The following is a 21,419-nucleotide window of genomic DNA, read 5'->3' on the forward strand; positions in this document are numbered from 1 at the left end:
TATGGTTTCCCTTGAGAGCCATTGGTACCGTTCTTGCTTCTTACAATATTGAAAATTAGCCACTGCTGCCAGAGTGGAGCAGAGTCCAACTGCAAGTTCAGCTAGCAGGTATTCCAGATAGACAATCAAGAGCTAAAATTCTGTATAATGGATGGCAGTACAACCTTTTTCTAATACTCGAGGTCTTTTGGTGACTAAGCAAAACCCCAAACCACATATAAATAAGAAATGAATAAGAAATTAAGTCTTTTTGTTTGAAAATTATAACTGTCATCAATTATAAGATACTAAACAAAGACTATTATGGTTGCAAATGCAGTTCTTTAGTAAAATACAGTTTTAATTAGGAGAGGTAATCAAAGTTGTTTAAAGCTGTCTAATCTACGGAGTCATTTAATGTGTACATTCTGCATCGCATGCTTTGCTTGGGTAATAAACCAGAAAATGCACTTAAGAGCCTGTGGAGATTCATACTGTCATTAGGTGGCTGCCATGGAGGCAAAAGTAGCAGTGATTTATCAGCAGGCTCCTCGATCTCAGTCCCTGGGCACTCAGGTTTGATCTCATTTAGGCAGCATGGATGAGTGAGGGGTAGGCAGTTCAAACTTTCTATAATCTCAGCTTCTTGTTCACACCAAGGGGGACTTAGTGTGTTCTTTCCATTCACATCATAAGCTTCCACTATGCCATGTTCATGTCCCAGCCCAAACCAGCAGCTCCTATAATTCGCTTATGCAGCATGCCTCCTTCAGACAGGTGCCCCACGTCTGCTGCTCTGCACCCCTGCTTAGCAGGGACTTGTCACCCCACCAGAGATTGGGGGGGGGGCTCTTTTTCCAACTAGAGGCGTGTCTCTACCATCTATGTCATCTGAATATTTTTCCCTCTTCCTGAATACTTGTCCCATTCCTATTTCCTTCCTGTATCTTCTTTTCTTCCTCTCCTTCTAGTTGTTCCTTATCCATCTTCTAAGGACAGATATATATTGAGCTGCCCACCTGAATATTATTTACATGAAATGAAACGAGACAGTATTTTGGCAATCTGACAAGGCTGCTTTGTGCCATATTGTGCAATTGTATGCAGAGGTGATAGGATGTCCTGCAGTGCCAAGCTGAGCATTATGAATTAGAGTTAGTATACAGCTTTGGTTTCTTTAAAAATAATTCTTCCCATAAATTGTACTCAGATATTAGGAAGACTCCAGAAAAGAAAATATTATGCATTCATCTACAATACCATTTGTAGTTAAGAAATAGTGATTTATTTAATTGTGTTTCACATTGTTTAATGTATCTTTGAGGGGCATTTTAATTGTTTTAGGTTGTGACTCTGAACTGGCTTTGCTGGATTCTTTCTGCTTGTTATGTGTGAGTCTGTGGGGCTTACCTCTGTCCCAAGACTAAATAGTGACCTACTGCAGCAATACTATTCTGTTATCAGTTATAAATATTCAAATGCTGTGCTTAGAAGTGAAATACAGTGTCTCCACAATTAGATGAGAAAAGTTTATTGTTGTAGTTTTGTATGTATGGCCACGCAAGAAATGTTTGGAGTTAACATTTTGTTAGTGCAATAGAGGCCTTTTAAAGGATTATTCTTTTGCAAGAGTGATAACCCATTTTCTGCTTTAGAAAGCGTTAGCAAACATACCAAAAAATAATAGTGTCTGTTGAGAATGGCATCCTAGACTCTGTTCCTCTATCTGATTTTATAGTTAATATTTTGAGACTGGAATCTTTCCTGTGCTTTTAGGCAATTTGAACAGTTAGAATTTTGGAGAAACTAAAATGCACAAAGAAGCTGTTATCAGATCCATCTATACCACTTGAAAATCACTCCATTTGGTAAAGTGATTTACAGCCTGTCTGTTGTGTCTTTCAGTTTGTGGCAGAATGTAATTTTGTTATGAGCATTTCAAATCTATTCAATATTACTGCCTCAAAGAAGTGTTTTTGGGTGCAGTAGTTTGATGAACATCTATCTTATGTATACATGTGTTTATGTTTGTGTATGTGTACACATGTTTATGTGAGTGTAGGAATGTATGTAAGCATGTGTGTACACAGACATGTAAGATATTTTAATAGCACAATCTGTATGAATCAGCCCAAACCACAGAGTTGAAATCTGTTTTTCTATAAAGCTCAGGAGTGTACAAAACCTGGGATATAGTTCAACTCATTATAAAGGTAAAAGTTGGCTTCAGAGTTCAAACCTAAGCTTCCAGAAAGTTCAGGGAATATTCAGATCCGAAGTGCTGGTTAGAATCCACCTCTGTATTAAAATAAAATCTCCAGCCTTTAAAATAATGATTTCTTCACATGTTATTGCTCTTTTTTTCCTCTTCATCATCTTTATTTCCCTGGACAACATTTTTCCATTTAGCTGATATCTCAGAATGACCATTTGTGAGAATGTTGTCATTCTTGTCTTAGACTAATTTCAACTTAATTTCAAAATTAATACATTCAGTTTTGAATACCTGTTAAAAAATTACCCTTGCAAATGCAATTCTGTAGCTCTTTTAATTGCAATTTTAAATAAGCAAGGCTTTTCTGGGTAAAGCAGTAAAAGGTTACACTCCTGCTATCCTTCATGGCACCGTGTATATTCATAGATAAATAGCAAGCTCTGAAATGATGCTATGGATAGCTCTATAAAATTGATGGCCCAGTTATAATTATGCAGTCCTGCTTGAATCATGCAATTTAAACTAAGCTCTTCTGAATTGCTTTGTAGCTAAATCAGACAGTTACACAGCACAATATCTAGCTCAGAGTTGAGAATGGAACAGAATTAAACATCTGTCATAAGTATGGAACTTAAATGACAGTGTGTAAAATGAAACAGTGCTGCTTGTTTTCTTCCCTTTTGCTGAAGGCTAAGGAGAATTCATATTTGGCTTTCCTAACATGGATTTTCAGTCTGGGTGTCATCTTCACGTTCAAGGTTCCCAGAAGATACCTAAGTTCTTAACACAACTCTTACTCATTGTACATTTAAGACAGTCAGATATTTTGAAAATATCGGTCCTGCTGGAGCTGACCAGCAGTCATTCATGCTCTTTTATCTTCCTGCACAATTTACAGGGGTGTTCACTGGATAGTGACCATAACTGAATAATGTCTGTAATATTATGTAATTTTCCCATGTAGGGTGAACCAGGTCTTCCTGGGCTTCCTGGACTCCCTGGAATAAAGGTAAATAAACTTTGTATCTGTTGTATTGGGGGGACATCACAAAGAGGGCGAACTGCAAGAGTTTGGCTCAAATGGACTTGCTGTACTTGTCTTACATCTTCTGAGTCTCTGGTATTAAACTAGGGGTTGGCATGGAAATGTTTCACATGGAAAATTGATTAAGTGTCTATGAGTAGGCAAACAGTGTATTTTACATTATAATGTGAGTAGAACATTGCATTCTAGGTTTGGGGTTTTTTAAAATCTAAAATAGTAGAGGGTTTTATTTTTTTTTTATTTAATGGAAGAGTCTTGTCATCAAAGTTTTATTTGGTTTCCACTTTGATGTGTGCTTTCCAGTAGCAGTGGTCTACTGAATTTACCAAGCCTCCAACCAGAGAACTGCATTAATTATACACAGGATGTGGAGAACTGGCTCTGTCAACAAAAATACTCTGTGCTCCATTACACGGCAGTGATTTCCACTGACAAGTCAAAATGTTTTAGTAAGACTCTTGCCAGTATAAGGTACAGTCCCTGACCCAATACCTGGTTTAGTCTCTGGCTTCCAGTTTGTTTGGAATCTTTAGGCAACTTGATACAAAAGACACATGGTTGGCTGAGTTCTACGTAGTTGCATTGGGAATTGCAGACACTTGCGCAGTTTGAGCTGTAACTGTATAATTCTGCACAGAGCGAGTGGATTCACACATTCTGAGTGAGTACAGATTAGAGTGATCTCTTTTCCTTTGTGGAAAAGACTGTTCTTTCAGAAAACAAAATCTTTGCATTCCAGCACGGGCCTGTGTATGCCTCGAGGAGATAGTTTTTATAATTTCTCCCTCCCATAACAAGGAGGATAAGTCAGAGACTAAATTCTTGTCCATCATGGTAGAGTTCAGGATTTATGTAATGGAATGTAATATTTGCAGTGGTTTTCTTAAGGGACCTGTGAATTGCCACAGCATTGAAGCATAATGTCCCTTCTGTGTTCCTAATGAATTATGGGAAGAATTGAATGTGCATATTAGAGTTTGTGTGTTGTAACAGCTGAAAATACAGTTCCCAGGGAGGTTGTTCATTTTTTGCAATAATGAATCCTATACTGACTAGTGAAGATCATGTAAGAAGAGAGTCTTGTGTGGTTAAACTATTTTTATAAGGACCTTTGGCAGCAATCCCTATTCTATTTACTTTAACTGTGAGCAAAGAGTAGCTCAGTTGAAGGTCATTGGGGCACTTGCCTGGGGCACTCATCCTCGGAACACATGCCAAAAGCAACTGGAATTGTGGCTGGTCTTTGGGGTTTCCATCTTCATGCAGACCTTGCATGTCCATGAATTTAACCAATAAATAAAAAAGTCTACATCTGAGCGTCTGCTCTGGGAAAATTATTTGTTGGCAGTAAGGCTGGCTCAGAGGGGCAGCTTTCGAAATCACCTGAAAGGCAAAAAGTGAAGTGAAAAATGGATGAAGTGTGGGATTTTTGCCCAGTGAAACTTGTTTCCAAATTCAGTGGGTACAGTGGAAAAACAGTGCAGTTGCCTGCAGAGTAAAATGGAATCATTTGGTCAAATATTAATCATTTAGGGAAATGCAGTCTTCTATTTAAAATCTAGTCCAGAGGGAGACTGGTGGTGTTTCAGTGAAGAAATTTCATCTAGTGCAATTCTGCGTTGAGGTGGCTGTCTGCGCCATAGATGGTGACAAACAAGCTGGTAGAATGTGCATAGGAGAGAGCAAAGGACATCTGGTCACATCAGGCTTACAGGATGGGTGCTGTTCAATTCAAGGCATTCAACTCTGTGTAATTAAGCAGTCTGTAGAAAAAAACCTGGATTTTTCTGTCACTGAAATCTATGTCTGTGGCATGATAAGAAGTAGCAGAAACCAGAGAATGGCTGGAGTTAAGACAGTGGACAATCCTCAGCAAAGAAAAAGTAGTATTTGCCCCCTTTTCTCACCCTCTGTTTTAGCTAAGATTTATGTCCCACCATGGGAAAATCATCACATCAATTTCCAAAAACAACATCAGCATTATCTTGTGGAGAAACAAAGTTCCAGGGAACTGGTGTTGATTGAAAGTTACTTTGAAATAGCAGTGACAGGATGAGAAATTTGAACATGGAGGAAACCCAGTTGTCTGGATTTGCAATCACTTGGTGCCACCACGTTGTCACCACACAAAACAGAGAGGAATCCTATTTGTAGCAGTGACTTCCTTATGGTCTTTTTTTCCCTTTTTTTCTCTTTTTTTTTTTTCTGTTTTTCTTTTTTTCCTCTCTCTTTTTTTTTCCCCTTATCGATCCTTGTTGTTGATTACAGTATTTTCAAGGATTTCTCAGGACTTTATAAAACTCTCCAAGATAATGTCTTTGCTATTCTCTTAATAATGATATGCAGTGATGGTATGTATAATGCGAAAAAAACAGTACAAACCTCTCACAATGTTGTTACAACATCTAGGAACTTGTCACAATATGTAAGTTTCCATAAGGGAAGTTTTTCCTAGCAAACGGATGACAACATTCTTGTGAATTTGCGTGCCAGCCCAGTAGCCGGTGGCAGAGATTTTTCAGACTGTTTCCAAACTTTGTGAGAGGTAAAGAAAAGTAGATCAAGATACAGGAAGATTCTACACATAGAAGACTCCTGGATGTAGCTCTTAAATATTAAATAGTAAGTTCCCTTTTCTTTAAATCTCTCAGTTAAATTGAAATTTGCTTCCTTGTGAATTAATCTCTGTGGTAGCAGAGTGTATTATGAAATGTTTTAGGTAACTGTAAACATACATAGCACTCTTTACACATGCTAAACCAACCTATGAAAACACAAATGCCATACCAGGCAATGGACCATGTCTGTCCAGCTACATCTCATCTTTCTTCTTATGGTTGAAGAAGCTTCCCAAGACATTCAGTCCAGTGTGCTTGAACATACATAAAGGATTAATAGATACTAATCACTGAGAAAGTTTCAGCTTCTTGTAATGCCATTTCAATTAATTAATCAATGTTTCTGGGAACCTGTTAGGACTTGGTTGAATGTGATACTGGAGTCTGAATGAGCAGCAACATTGGATGGACATGCAAGTATCATATCTGAATTCAGAGTATGCAGCAGGGTCTTTTATTACTTACTTTTCTAGACCCATTCACTACGCACATGCGGATGTTTTGGGAGTTCTTCCTGTTCCTTTTTGATCTCTCCTTGTTGTCAGTTGGTGCCATGGAGGAAACATAAGTGCAGTTAGTTGTCTCCAAGACAGTGAAGAAGCTGTCTATGACAGACTGGAGAAACGTTACTCAAGCACCTGTTGCTGTTTAGGAATGGCTGGAAACTTAATGAGCCCCTGAATGTGTTCCACCCTGTCACTTGGGAAGCAAGTAAGGCACCTAAACACAGAATATTAACTCATCGCTCTGCTATCCCCGAACTGATGCCAAGCAGACACAGAAGCCTGTCTGTGAAACACAAACTTCATATATCTGTTTTATCTCATAACTTTTGTGGGAAGATACATACAAAGCAGCACTTGCTTACTGTAATGTAATGCATACCCTTATTCATTCTAATCTCAGACATCTCTCAAATCCATTGCATTGCATTTTCTGGAATTTAAGCTGTACAGTTCTCAACTTCTTCACTGAGTGAGAAGCCTTCACCAAACACAAGCCTCTGATATGCACTTGCCTTAGCTGATATATATATATATGGAAATATTAAAGTGTGAATGAATTTCCAATCTTTCATTACTCACATACAGTGTTCTTGAAAGTGAGTCATCTGCTTGAGCAGAGGGAAATGCATAGTGTAGTATAGGTTAAATACTGAGTAGTAAACTATACGAATGCATGTTTTGGGTGTAAACGGGAACTGATCTAAAAATATAGGAATTAATATTTGCATTTGGTGGGCTGGTTTTCAGAAGTAGCTCTGTGCATGGGTGGATAAAATACATTACACAGTTGTGCAATTCATTTTGAGTATTCACTTTCCAGAGTGGAAGTATATATACAAATATATATCTGTATGTATATGGTTACACATCTTTATTCCTTCATTCCTAGCTCTCTGGTTTCCATGTTTTACGGTGGTAATCGCTTCCATAGGATAAACATTTAATTTCCCAGAAATAATTTTGAGAATTGAGGCCAGAAAATGAAATTATCATCAACATTGGATGGTATGCATGTGTCAGGAGTATTTACTGGAGCATTCTTCAAGATATATGCAGTTCTTATTAATCTGTCAGAAACTATATTCTCCAAATCATGAAAGCTCTCATTTTCTGTCCTGGAAAAAGCTAAAACGTAAGTAACTGAAACACAAAATGTTGTTTCCTCTAAAGCTATTACTAGCTGGAAGATTGAGCTTCACAGCGTATGTTTTATAGCATAGTTTAATTTTTCTTTGTACAACAACAACAAAAATTTAACAACAACAAATCTAAAATTTTGAAAATAGTTGAATAATCTGACAGTCCATCATCCTGCTGTTTTGCGAAATCAAGAACTTTGTCATCCACAAAGAAAACGACATCTGTAATATGAAAGTATTTCTTTGCCTCAAATACACGTTTTTATAAGGTCAGAAAATGAGGGCATGCCATTAAGTTCTTTATCTTTCAGAGTAGCAATAAAAATTTGTGAGATTTGTTATCTTAACTGTTTTTTAAAGAAAACAATATGAGGCCAGACTCTTCATCATTTAGCAGTTCAGTCACTGCGAAGAATTAAAAATTAGGTGCTCATTACAAAAAGTTTCTTTATTCTAGTCCTCAAAAGTAGTTACCATGCTGACTTGAATTATAATTAGCCTTTAAGTAAAAAAGTCCATTATATGATCAATGCATGCAGAATTAATCAGAATTATTACTGGTTCTGTTAGTACCCTCCCAAAGCAACAGACTTGCTAAGCAGACAGAACTTAAAAGCAAGGCGAAAATCAGGCTCACTAAAAAGCAATATATGTCATGCAAATAGGGGCTTGTTATGAAGCTTTGGGATTTTAGCCAGGTTGTAAGGCTTTACTTTTCTAGCTCTAAATGAATCATAAAGACTAAATACGCATTTGGAAATTCTAAACCACAATTGTTTTTCTAACTTTAGAGACTGATTAGGGAGTAAAGATATTGTTTCAAATGCGATGAGTGAGCCAGACAACCTGTTTTAACTGGCAATTTCTGGAGCCAATTCTGAAGTGATGTGAAAAGCCTTAAGAAAGACCTTATAAAATGAGGTTAGGGGTTTTTTTATCAGATTTCCTTGCACCTTGTTCATTTCCTTCTTAGGAGCTGAATACTCCAGCATTCCTGAGAGCAAAATTCCCATGGACATCAGGCTATATATAAAGTCCCTCTAATGCCCTTCACAGTGAAAAAGTACTCTCTGACTTGTACAGTCTAAGGCCAGCTGAATTTCTGAGAAATTCACTGGAACTAAGTGCTGCAAACAGAGGTAGGGCATGAGCAAGCACGGCTTCATCAACCACCATGAATTGCTCTGTTCCAGGCTCCTGAGAATTTAGCCCTCAGTCCTCTCCAGAGCGCAGGAGTTGCAGTATTTTGGTTAGATAGCAACCTCAGAAATTAAGTTTCAGGGCAGCAGAGGGCAACTTACAGAAAATCAACACAAGTAGCAGTGAACCAAATCCAATTTAGTATAACTTCATATCTGTTCTCCAAATTCTCTTGCATCTGGGTTTGGGGGGTTTTTTTTGCTGTCTCTTCTATGTATCTCCACCTTTGCAGGATTCTTCAGTAGAGTTAGGCAAGGAAAAGGCATCATACTATTTTGTTTTAAATATACCTACAAGTGAGCCAGGGTAACACTGAAGACAAGCATACCTTGGTCTCTTGATGTGATTAAAATAAGGACCCTTCCATGTCAGTGCTTGTCAGAAAGGACACTTTGGGCTCTCCCAAGGTCTGTGACTCCTGAAGAATTTGGAAGCTGGCCCATGCCAGACACAAGAATTTTTGGAGAACCATGAGATCTATAGGCTGGAGTTTAGAAGCTCCAAGCCTGTCCAATGCTCCGTGTTCAAGCGTGGTCATGGTTTTCCTTAAGCCTACACAGTTGGGTTTTCTGTGTATGGAAAAGGTGGGGTGGATCCACCTTTCCAGAATCCTCCACAGACATTCTGGATGCTTTGGCATGATTTGCCAGCTCAGAGGTGTGCACACATGAGTCCTGATCTTGGTACATTCAGACTTCTAAGAGAATGCTGGGGAAAGGTGTGTGTCCTGCCTTGTGGCACACCTGCCAGTCAGCCCAGGAGGTCCAGAACTGCCATGGTCTTGGCAGACATTGAACAAAATATTCCAGGACCAATGAACTGTGTAATAAAGGTAAGAGTTTGACATTTAAATTTCTCTGGCTAATTCTAGTGCATAGCACTAGATAAGGGTAAGGATGGAAATTACATTACTCCTTTCAAATTTGTGGACTAAAGGTTGGTTTAGTTCCATTTCTATAGCATAGAGAACATAATATAGTAATCTCTTGTAGCTGAAATAGTAATGTGATGCTGAGACTTACAAGTAGGATAGTAATTTCAGAAATGGAAGTGAATTTATTTCATTGTTGCAGGAAAGTTGGTGATTTGGGTGCCTTCCTGTAGCACAGGTTTCTTTTTTAGGCAAACATTGATCTGGATGGGAAAATGTGTGTTATAGTCATTAGAAGAATAATTGCAGAAGGAAGAACCTTCTGTGGGGAAACAGTGTATCCAACAACTACTGTTCTCTGATGATTGCTTGTATCAGCAGAGAGCTGTGTATTTCAGACACTGAGAGCGGATTAGGTCTGTCTGTGAGAACAAAGTTTCAAATAGTGCTAGTGGTGTGTGTCTCAGCTGTGCAATGAAGGCTAATTCTGACCAAATATAGTATTTGAACTACGTTGTGAATAAACGTTTGCCAAATTAGAGGTGTTTCAAACAGCAGTCAGCATTTCAAATGGTATTTCAACTGTTGCACCTTTTTTAAGCGTAAGTCCAAGTTTTAGCCGGTTATGGGTTCCATAAAAGTTGAAGATGACAGTGAGCATGAACTTAAGTGCATCTTAGAGTTAACCTCTAATATCAAAGCTAGTCTCTGCCTCAGCCCATAAATGCTTTGATCATCATAAAACCAGTTATGAATATGTCTAGATAATAATCCTCATGAAACTTTGACTATCCTCTGAAGTAAATTTCAAGGTGGCTTTTTAACGTTAAATTCTGAGGGAGCTCACATTATGCTAAATGTACAACATACCATTATAGGGCCCTTTTATGGTTCAGACATTTTATGATAAGAGGTAAAAATGAACATTAAAATTGTTTGTGAATAGCAGTATATAATTTGCCATCTGACCCACTAGTATTTCTACAGACAACACGTTAGAGGTAGTCTCTTAAAATATCAACATATGAAGCCACTAAAAATTATTCTTAAAATCTTAACACATCACTTCTGTAAACTGGATGAAATTCACAGGCTTGTTGGTTTTTTTTTTAAATACTAGTCTGCCTGTGTTGTGATTAATACAGATTGCTTCAAGTCCTAAAAGTGGATGAAGTTTGAGTGCTGAAATTTGTCTTGTTGACATCCTGTGCAATGTGGTGGTTTCTAAGCAATGATTTCATAAGTGTACCAAAGGGTTAAAGTAGAACAAGCAAAAGAGCCATCACTTGCTGATGGCTTTCTGTAGAGCTGCCAACAATATTTCAAATTCAGCAAAATTTCAAATGAGGGAGTTCCTTACCTTTCTTTCAAAACATAACTGTTTAACTCCTCTTTCCAGATTTTCTATTCCTTGTCCCAGTTTTGGCAGGCAAAGAAGCTTGTGGATAGATTCTTACTAGATAAAACTTGGATATCATTGTAAGAAGTTGTAGTGAGATGTTTAGAAAAGTATTGTAAATCTTGGTTACTCTGATTCCTTGCATTCCTCTCAGCATCTCACAGTAGTTTTGAACAAATTCTGAGTTCATTTAAGCAAGAGATTTAAGAACAGGAAGTGCTTCAGTGAATGCCAGAGCTGCAATGCTGTCAAACCGAAGTACAGTTATGAACAAGCCTTCAGTCTTGCTTTCCTGCACCTATGTGCCAGCTAAATCATAAAGGTCATATATCTACAACAAAAAGCTAAACCTCTTAGTCCTTCATTTTCTAACCACATTCCTCTATGGCTCTGGAATCTTGTTTGTGTGATAGACTAATCATAATGGTCTCTCCTTACTTTTGTGTAACAGGGACACCAGCATGCCTTTCTGAGAGGAAGGTGTTTTCTTTACATTTCACATGTCATTGACAGTGTTAATTTTAATAGATTCCTTTTTTTTTTCCTGAGTGGCACAAAAGATAGCATAAAGCATGAAGTCAGCAATATTTGCAGAATATAATGGCAGGATACAAGTGGTAAGAGGAATAGGCATTGCTTCTCATGTAAATATTACTCTTCTGAGTAACTGAGACAGAAATGCCAGAAACAAACTTGATACAGTTGTTACCTCCACTAACTTTGAATGTTGCAGAAGTAATACCCAATTGAGCATTTTACTTAATACCTTATGCTGTGGATACAGTCAAGAGATTTGAAATATTAGAGAAGACATGGCTTAGTTTCAAATCATCCAAACATGTTGTCTTTTTACTTAGAAGCTTAGTTCAGATGGCAAATCAGATCTGTCTTTTAATCTGCTTATGCTTAGTAGCAGCATAGAGAGAGAATTGCATGGGTTTTTTGATGTAGCCAGGTTTTAACTGCTGCGGTTTGTTTCATGTGTGATAAGAATACAGTGTTGGATCATGTTCAACTTGGCATCCACTGTAGCCACTGTGTCTCTCTCAGCAGAGCTGCTACTCAGACAATCAGTTCCTAGTCTCTGCTAACACACCACTTTTTCCACTCCACATTTGAAAACATTTTAAAACTCTGTGCCATGTAAGACCTGTATTCTACTTATCCTGATTAAGCCACCAGCTTCTTTCATTATCAATTCCACTAGCTTTGGGAAAGCATCTTTTTCTTACCTCTTTAGAGGTTTTGGGGGAAGGTGGGGTTTCTTCTTGGACTTTGGCCAGAAGTTTTCTTGTGGTATGCAACTGGTATAGTCCTGAGCAAAGAGCAAGAATTTGACTCAAAAGCTGTGCATCAACCTCTGAGTGACACTTCTAAGCCTTCCCACTGAAAAGATAAAATCAAGTAGGCACTGCATATTTCTTCTGCCTGAAGTCATAATAAGCTGGCCAAGAAATTAGCCCTGGCAAAATTGAATGTTATAACAATATGGATCTAATGAGTACCTTCTCATTCTAAAATAAATTATTGAAACTGCATTGCTCTTCATTTACTGACATTAAAGTGCTTCCATCTGCAATGACAACCTTATGTTACTCTTGCTGGTGTGCAAGACTTAGATAAACTGTAAGGGTTCTTTTGTGTGAAAGCAAAAAAACCCCACATGCTTCTTTGTGACATGTTTGTCTCAGTTTATTTCTTTGTTGCCGTATTTTCAACCATGGCCAGCTGGAACTTCGTATAAGAAAGCTCATTATTTTTTGTATTTTTTTTATAACCTAAATTGGGGGTTTTGAGTGCTTTCTATGGCCCTCAATATAGCCACATGAAAGATTTCTCTGGTTTGCTTTGAACTGTTAATGATGGATTGCTGATGAGAGCACAGATGAATGTGCAAGAATACTTCATAATTTGCTCGCCCTGTGCAGCATACCTGCAATTTCTAAGGAGGGAAAGAGGTGAAGAGAAATATTATTCAACTGCTCCTCTACACTGTCTGTATGTTGTCATTAATGGTATCACTACAGGATTATGACACATCTGTCTTTTAGCTATTTGAAAAGGCATTTGATGGGTAATTTTTAAGTTTTAAGTTCAGGGATATTGTTAAAAGGCTAATAAATAAGTATTAATTGGGTTACAGTGCTGATTTTAAAATTTATAACAGCTTGTGGGCATATCTTCTTGATTCAAATTTATGTGGAAAAAATGCAAGATTAATTAGCAGGAAACCTTTTTCAGGAGAGTTTGTGAAGGAAAGCATATGGCTTATTAATCTTCCATTATCCCTCTTCAGGCACGGAGATAGATAATAAAATATGACCTTACTCAATGGCTCGGTGCTGTTTCTGCTGCAGCTCTGCTTGATTCCTGCTATTTGTCTGTTCTGTTTGTACAAATGAATGTGAAGGAAGGGGACAGAACACAGAGAGAATGAGGAGAGCTGTGGCTCATTCCCAGCTGTTCACAACCAGAGATGTCTGAGTGCAGAGAACTGAAGTATTTTACTGTCAGAGTGAGGAGGGAGAATGCCATGGTGCTTCAAGTCTCTGACTTGAAAGGAGATTCAACACATTACAAGAGTACCATCTGACCTCTCCATTTGTCATTGCTTTATCATACACTTACCATGTCTGCTCCTCTATTCATGTGCTGCAATAGAAAGCTACACGTGACTGAAATGAACTGTCCCTTTCTAAGTTTAGGAATGCTCAGAACCCTCTTCCTGCCTTCAGACTTGCTTTGATTAGTTGAGTGTGTTACGCTACAGACCAGGTTGCATATTAACAGTCCTTAACCTCATAAAACCCATGTTTGACACCTTCTGCTTCATTTGCATTTCATGTGCTGTGTGATGGCTTGCTACAAGAATTTATGCTGATGAAAGTAACCCATGATGAAAAGTACTTCTGTATAACTGTTGCATCACAGCTGGACAGCTGTAAGCAATACAGGGGAAAATACTATTCAAAAGAAACTAGTGTTACTATAATTACATACTGCTAAGTAAATTAACATTCTTCTCGTATTTTTAAAGGGTGAACCAGGTTTCATTGGTCCTCAAGGAGAACCTGGCTTGCCAGGGCTACCAGGAACAAAGGTAAGGGTGGTTGGCCAGCACTGATGCAAAGCCCATAGAGCTGATGTCAAATTCAACTTCCTCAGCAAGTAGTAGAGACTGAGACTGTACTAATGGCAGTAAATGTGGAAAGTCATAGTTGATGGAGCAGTGCTTTGAGATAGATCCATATATATATACACGTATGCATGTATGTATATATATACATATATATATATGTATATATATATTGGTGCCCTCAAAAAGTTTGAAGGCAGATGTCTCATAACTTAGGTCAGTAAATACCCTTTTTTCATGTTAGAATCCAAAACTGACTTGTTCAAGAGCCAGAATATGCATGACTAAAGAAACTATATTTTCATAAATATGATGTATTTTAAAAAAATGGCTTGAAAGTGTGTGCAGGAATTAGAATTTTGATACTACACACCAGACTGAAAATACAGATAAAGTAAACCTCTGTTTCTTCTGTTGGCTTTGTTTCTTTGGTCATGCTAAAGACTGCCTAGTATTTTCCATATATGTGTATCTGTTGCAATAGGGTGACAGAGGAGAGGCGGGCCCTGTTGGGAAGGGTGAGCGAGGTGAGCCTGGAGTCCCTGGACCAAAGGTCAGTCTGATTTTATAATGGAAATGTTTCGTTAGTTTTATACCTTATGAATACATCTTTTCCTGCTGAGAACTAGAACAAAACTTGGTGAGTGAGCTTCTAAGTGGAAATGCTGCCAAATACTCTACTTCAGTCCGGAAGACAATGGCAGTTTTGTGTTCACAGCTGTGGAACTGCAGTCTGAATGGACTCTTATTTGGTCTACAAACTAAAGGCACTACCTACATACACTGTCATGAAATTGGCCTAATTCTTTCCAGCTGAAGTCCTGACCTCCAGGTCCCTAACTTTCAGCATCAGTGTTTGAACTCCTTGACCAGTGTAGCTATTGAATGCAGAGAAAATCCATTTTGCATGCTGTTTTCTAACTCTCTGAGAAAGAGATCAGTCTAACTACATTTTAGTGGTGTCTTAATATTTCCCTCTGTGTCAATACTGTCAAGTTTTTCTTTCCTAATGCATCTTGAAAATAATAAGGCCAATTCTGTGCTCCTTGGCCTGTTAGTTTGTATCCAGCTGAAGAGCTGGGAAAAGAAGTTGTGGTAACACTCTATTTAAATCTCCTCACATTAGAATATTTAACTATCTTCTCTGTCTTTTGGCTATCATTTCTCAGGAGCTATGGAATGACAAAGGCCATTCCTGAAAACCACTGTTAATGATGCCTGCTGTTTACTAATGCCAGTATTACTTTTCCTTTGGAAGGATGGAATCTGTGGCCTTTGCACTCTGGTGTTAAAGAATATATTAATCTGGGTGCTATTAAATTCAGTGCCTTTACAGATTCATTATCTTGGTAATATCAAATGAAGTATTTCTGGTATTCCATACTGTAGTTAATCATTACTAATTTCTTTTTCTCTGCACTCCCATTTCTCTATGATTTCTCTCCTATCTTCCTTCAAACAGGGGAAAACAGGTGAACCTGGATCTAGAGGCCCAAAAGGGTCAAAGGTTAGTAGTAAAGAAACTGTCTCTAGTGGAGTAATTAAGATGATGATTTTTAGGATCGATTATTTGTAACATTTCACAGGAACTTCACTAATCTTTTTAAAAGAACATGTAACAATCTGCAGTGTTCTTTATAAGTGAAATCTTCTGACTTCCAAATTTAGCTGTTGAAGTCAAAACTTATGTGTTTTGAACACTGTGATTCTAATCCTTTTTCTGTTGTAACATCCATTCCACTCTACTCTGGTTTTCCTCATGCAACTTGGTTTCTCTCTGTGTAACTGATGTGGGTTAGTCCTCCCACATGCCAGGACCCTACACCTGACTGTGCTATTATATAACTTTGTGGATCCACACTTTGGTGAGTTATGAATCAGTACTATCCCCAGTACTGCAGGCTGAGATATAATGATCAGAAGTCCTACAAAGGCAAGAGCTGTCAGTTGCATTGCTGTTTTACTACTTAAAATACTCTACTTTGAGTATATCTATCTATCCACCTGTCTCTCAATAGATATAACTGGTTCACATATATGGAGAGATAAAATGTATGTTTTTTCTGTTACTTTATCTGCTGTGCAAATTCTGTGCTCACTAGATTCCTTCAAAGTAAAAGCAAAATGAAAATATATTTATTTAGGCGGTTATTGAGTCTGTCAGGTGACAAGACAATGTAGGCTGGTATGATACTTTTTGCAGTACTTGTAAGGTCCTTGAAGAGTGACCTTAAGTGCTTAAGAATATGATTAAATAAGTGCCATTTAAGGTCATTTATTCTCACCAGAAAGAAGCATTGGAAAACTAATTGATGGATTAAAGTATCAGAGCGAGAGTATAAGAGTAAATCAGCCTCTCGTTTGGCTGTACTACCTGGGCACCTCCCACAGGTGCCAAAATTATAAAGATATCCCTTTTAATTTCCTTTTTATCAAAAAATTATATACAATTTTCATTTTATCTGCATACCTGTCATGAAAATCTAGCCCACGGAAATCAGTCTAGTGGTTGAGAACTTCATTTTTTAATAGTTCAGTGGCATGTTCACTAGCTGCTGCCAAGGCAACACTGAAAGGAAAGGCAGATAGCACAACCTTGATTATGCCCTGCCACCAGCCTGCTCTCCATGTGTCTTCATTAGCCCTATGAAAGTTTTCTGTTTTCTATGTGTTTTGTGAATTAGTCATTCTCTGGTGAATTAGTCATTCTTCCATGACTTTACCAAAGTTCTCTAGATTTCAACAGGAGCGAAAGTTGCATTCTTACCCATATTAATTTCAAATAATATAAAAACATAAGATCTTGCTGTGAAAGTGACTGTGAAATGAATTATGAATGCTGGGTTATAAATGCATATATGTTTGAAATTCCCTCCATCATTTCAAACATACTACTAATAGGAAGAAAAAGCTATGTGTAAGTTGGCAGTGATCTTAAGCCTTTCACAGAAAGGGAGTCAAGAAACTCTAATGCTGACAGTAATGTTGTGCTTGTAGGGGAGGCAACGACACAGAGCGGGAAAGTTGAGAAAGTGGAGTCATGATCACAGAAAGAAAAGTTATACATTTTGAAGCACACCTTTGAAGAAGTTGTTGACTGTTTTCAGACTGAGTGATTTAATTTCTCTAGTGTTTCTTCAAGCTTTTGATAATAATGTCATTTAGAAGAGGGACATTATATAAATTACTGAATTGGTAATCTGTCTTTATTTTGTTCTTTGATATTTCTTACTCCAAACCAATACAACACTCTAATAATTCACACAGAACTAAGTTCATCATTGTCAAGTTTATCATTACACAGATTTTTCTTTTCATTAAGATCCACATTCTGTTTAGAATGAGAGGCCAGCCCTTTAAACTAGTTTATATAAGAAAACATATTTGAAAGGGAAGAACTACGTGATATATTGTTAAATGGCATATCTGTTTTCAAATATCATTTTTACATAGGGTGATACAGGTGACAGAGGTGACACGGGATCTGCAGGTCCGCGGGTAAGTCCACTTTTCATCACAACTCTTTCTATTATACTCTTAGATTCAGTTCTCATGACCTGAAATTGTAGCAGTAACTCTAGTTAAAACTCGAGATGAAATTGGGCACTAGACTCTGTTGGAACATGTGTTGCTAACTGGCCTTTAATATGACTAACATCCCAACTGCAAGTCTCCTGTTCACAGTTTGTGGGCTGGATGTTACATGCCGGATGTTCTGACATTGTTCACAGCCAATACAGAACTAGAGTATCAAACTGCTTAAATATTTCCCCTTGAAAGTTTCATATATTTGCTTTCCCACTGCAGCACACGTCACTGTGTACTGACCTGTTTATTTATCTTTTTTAAAAAAAAGTTTGTTTCTTTTTTAAAACAATCTTAATTTTAATGCTAATCTTTGTGTTTTGTAGTAGTATATTGTAAGTACAGTAAGATTCCAAAACCACACAGTCAAGTTAAAGCATGTGTCAGTGGTTAAGAGTCTAGAATAGTCTTTGGCAGTTGTCTCAAAATTTTTATGGAAAATGTGTTACAGGGGCCACCTGGACAGAAGGGTGATCAAGGTGCAACAGAGATAATTGATTATAATGGCAATATCCATGAAGCTCTGCAGGTATGCAAACATAAGGCTGGATTGGCTCAGTCTGGTCTGGGAAAAAGCAGTTGGACAGCATTGTATTTCTCTTTTGCATAAACCTTGAATACATTTTGTGTGCAAAATTGTTGAGCTTGTTAATCACCAATCACTTTCTATATTTGGAAACCAGGTTTTCTGTTTGGTGTTAGACAAACTGTTTCCTTGATAAAATTTAGCTGAGTGAATTGGTTCCATGTCCCCTGGAGAATATTGACATCATCTAATGAGGATAAAGCTGATTCATTGCTGGCTCTGGTGTTTAGTGCTGAATTCATGTAATAAACCACATACACAGGTTCAACAGAAGTGTCTGCTTTTCAATTCATGTAGTATAATATTGGCCTTTCTTTTTTTCCTTGTTTTTCTCTTCCTCTTCCTATAAAATGCAAAGAGCAGAATATTTGAGATTTGGAAACCATATAACGTGGTTCCATTAGCAAGCTGTGGATTCAATCAGCAACTTGAGTATGTTAAATAGAGCAAGCACCGGTCTTCTCACTTATTCATTTCTGGAAAACCTATTTTGACTGGTGTGCAGAAAAGTGTGGAGGATTAAAGTGGGGTTACAAAAAGAATGAATGAGTGTTTGCATAAAAGCAAAGGACCAAGATGACATATGTCATTGCAGTCAAGGTGATTTACATTGCAGTATACTCAGATGCAAATTCTGTGCAGTATAACTCCACTGAAGTGAATGGCTTGCTTATGTGCAACTGAAGACTGGATTTGGCTCATTGTGTATCTGATCACTTTCTCACTGGAGCCGATGAACTTTATTTTGCATTTACTCAGTGGGAGTGGGTAAATGTCTGACCAGTCATGAGGTTTTCAAGACTCTTATGGAAAACAAAAAATCTCATTGCCTTTACTAAAATCTAAAAGCCTGTATGTTGTAAAGGCGAAGTCCACTCTTTCATTGTGATTGGTATCTATGGGAAAGTCTGCAGAGGCATGTTGGGAGGCTCTGCATTATATTTGTCTCATTTGGTTTGCTTGTAAGGGAATTCAGGCACACAACTTTCAGTCATTTAAATCACTCTCTGAGTTACATGCCTAAAGTAGCCTGAAATTAATGTTGCATGTTACCAGACACAGATTTACCAGGGGCTTTAGCGCCTATATCTCCTGTATTCTGTCTTTGTATCTTAACTCTGGCATCAGTGTTACTTTCAAGCTTCCTCAGAAAACCTGCAGCACATAAAGAAGCCTTAAAAAGGGACTAAAGCCTCTTGCAGTGGTTGAAACATATTAGGAAGCCCTTATCCCATTGCAAATCATTTCAAATGTCATCATCTTCTGATCCAGGGCAACAAATAATTGGTATTAATGGGAATGGCTGTACAGGGAGGGTGTAAGTAAGATTATACAGGATCAGTTGAAAATACACTTGCCAAATCCAGCTCTTTCAGATGGCAAACACCCATTTCTAAGTCTCTTGGTGCCAAATTCTTAGGGTCTCTGAGATTTGCAGTTCTTTCATGGAAGTACGTGAGAATTTCCCGTGCTCAGCACTGACTGAGAACTTGCACATAATTTGACCTGTTGATTTAAGAAGTTGACAAGAGATTGCGAGTTCTGGGCTGCCTATTTTTTGTAATTCAATAATAAACCATCACGCAGTCTAGCAATTCAGTTACTTTGCCTCTTGCCTCCTATTCCATCTCATGTGTCAGTGGAGAATGTCTTAGTCCATCAGCACTGAAAATTGCAATCCTAAAATTGTCATCATAGTCCCAGCAAGACCCCTGCTGAGAGTATGTGGCTTTCACTTGGAAGATCACATACAAAATTCATATCTCTATCAGAATTGCTCCTTGGACTTACTCTGCAGAATTTCCCAGGGCAAAAAGCAGTAGCTTCAAAAGTATAACGTTTGTAGGAACTACAGCGTTAGATATTAAAAAACTTGCTGCTGTAAAGGAATGTGTTAGTGAGAATGTGTAAACAGTAATTTGCAATGGTTATTTTAGATTTTCATATCTAGATAAACTGAACTTTTCAGTATCTTTAAAGTTCTTGATATGTTTCCATTAATATGTTAAAATACAAAGGATATGAGTATATTAAAGCCATGTGTTAGAGAACAATTTTTTTCAAGTACTTTGTATTAAGCAGGTTCCAGATTCTTGCCAGCAGTATGTATTGTTGCATTGACGTGAAGATTCTTTTAGAGCTTAAAATAGAAGATCTGCAAACCTTTATTTGCACATGGAAAAAAAATAAGTAAAGCAAAATATTTCTTGTTTCGTGTAGGCCAGTAAGTTCTTCACAAGCAAAAGGAAAGCATATGCAAGCTGCAGTATTTCGAGGTTTTACTCTGTTTAAAAATATGGAAAAGCATTTAAATGAGTTTTAAACACATTTTCTCTTGCCTTTAAATTCTTTGGCAAAAAATAGTGTTAGGTCAAGATATTTTGCCTCCTTCCGTGATTAAAATATCTTTTGTCTTTCCAGACATTTAAAGCAGAATTGTAGTGTGTATAGGTGGGTTGTGAACTGGCAGTTCGGGATTTTTAACTGCATTTCTATATGAAAATCAGTCTTATATCCCCACCCTAGGAATCGTTTCTATTAATTAAACATTAGTGCAAAACCTGCAGACATTACAAAGCATTGGGCTAGTCTTTTAGTCAACTTATGACACCAACTCATCACGTTTTCCTAAAAAATTTAAAAAACCTTTTTGAAGACTTCTGCTATGATTATGCTATTTAGTCATCATTAATTTGATCTCTTAAGTTGCACAAAACCCTGCAGTCTTCACCTGTGTAAAACCCTAATCCCCATAGAAGCCAAGAAGCTAGTACAACACCAAGAGTTAAAAATAAGAGGATTTTTACTCATGTTTTTGGAGGCGTGATCTCTCCCAGATTCAGCATAGGTTCTGTGGCGATTATAACTTTAGAAAGCAGAATAATTTATATAGTTGTTTAATTCTGCTAATGATGTCTCCTGTTAATGCATTTTGCCAACAGAGGATTGCCACCCTGACTGTCACGGTAATTCCTATTGCATGACTTACGGTGTGTTGTAAAACTCCTCCTTTGTGTTGCAACATGTTCATAATTCTGCTAGCTCAGGACGTGTCTTCATTGGATGTCATATGGTTCATCATAGCATGTATTTGTTTGTTTGGTGTTCCCGTAACAGAAAACCCATTGTTGAAAGCCACC

General features: G+C 37.6%; 1 protein-coding gene across 4 annotated transcripts in view; it reads left to right on the forward strand.

Moving 5' to 3' along the window:
- Positions 1-21,419, forward strand: part of COL25A1 (collagen type XXV alpha 1 chain) — a 310,589-nt gene that overhangs the window by 256,201 nt on the left and 32,969 nt on the right. For all 4 annotated transcript variants that reach the window (XM_032686841.1, XM_032686843.1, XM_032686842.1 and 1 more), the window contains 7 exons: positions 3,159-3,203; positions 14,010-14,072; positions 14,593-14,661; positions 15,571-15,615; positions 17,562-17,606; positions 18,145-18,222; positions 21,222-21,245. In XM_032686841.1, coding sequence (XP_032542732.1) covers positions 3,159-3,203; positions 14,010-14,072; positions 14,593-14,661; positions 15,571-15,615; positions 17,562-17,606; positions 18,145-18,222; positions 21,222-21,245 — 369 coding nt within the window. The remainder of the gene's footprint in view (positions 1-3,158; positions 3,204-14,009; positions 14,073-14,592; positions 14,662-15,570; positions 15,616-17,561; positions 17,607-18,144; positions 18,223-21,221; positions 21,246-21,419) is intronic.

The sequence above is a fragment of the Chiroxiphia lanceolata genome, chromosome 4 (genome assembly GCF_009829145.1).
Source record: "Chiroxiphia lanceolata isolate bChiLan1 chromosome 4, bChiLan1.pri, whole genome shotgun sequence".
Classification (NCBI taxonomy): Eukaryota; Metazoa; Chordata; class Aves; order Passeriformes; family Pipridae; genus Chiroxiphia; species Chiroxiphia lanceolata.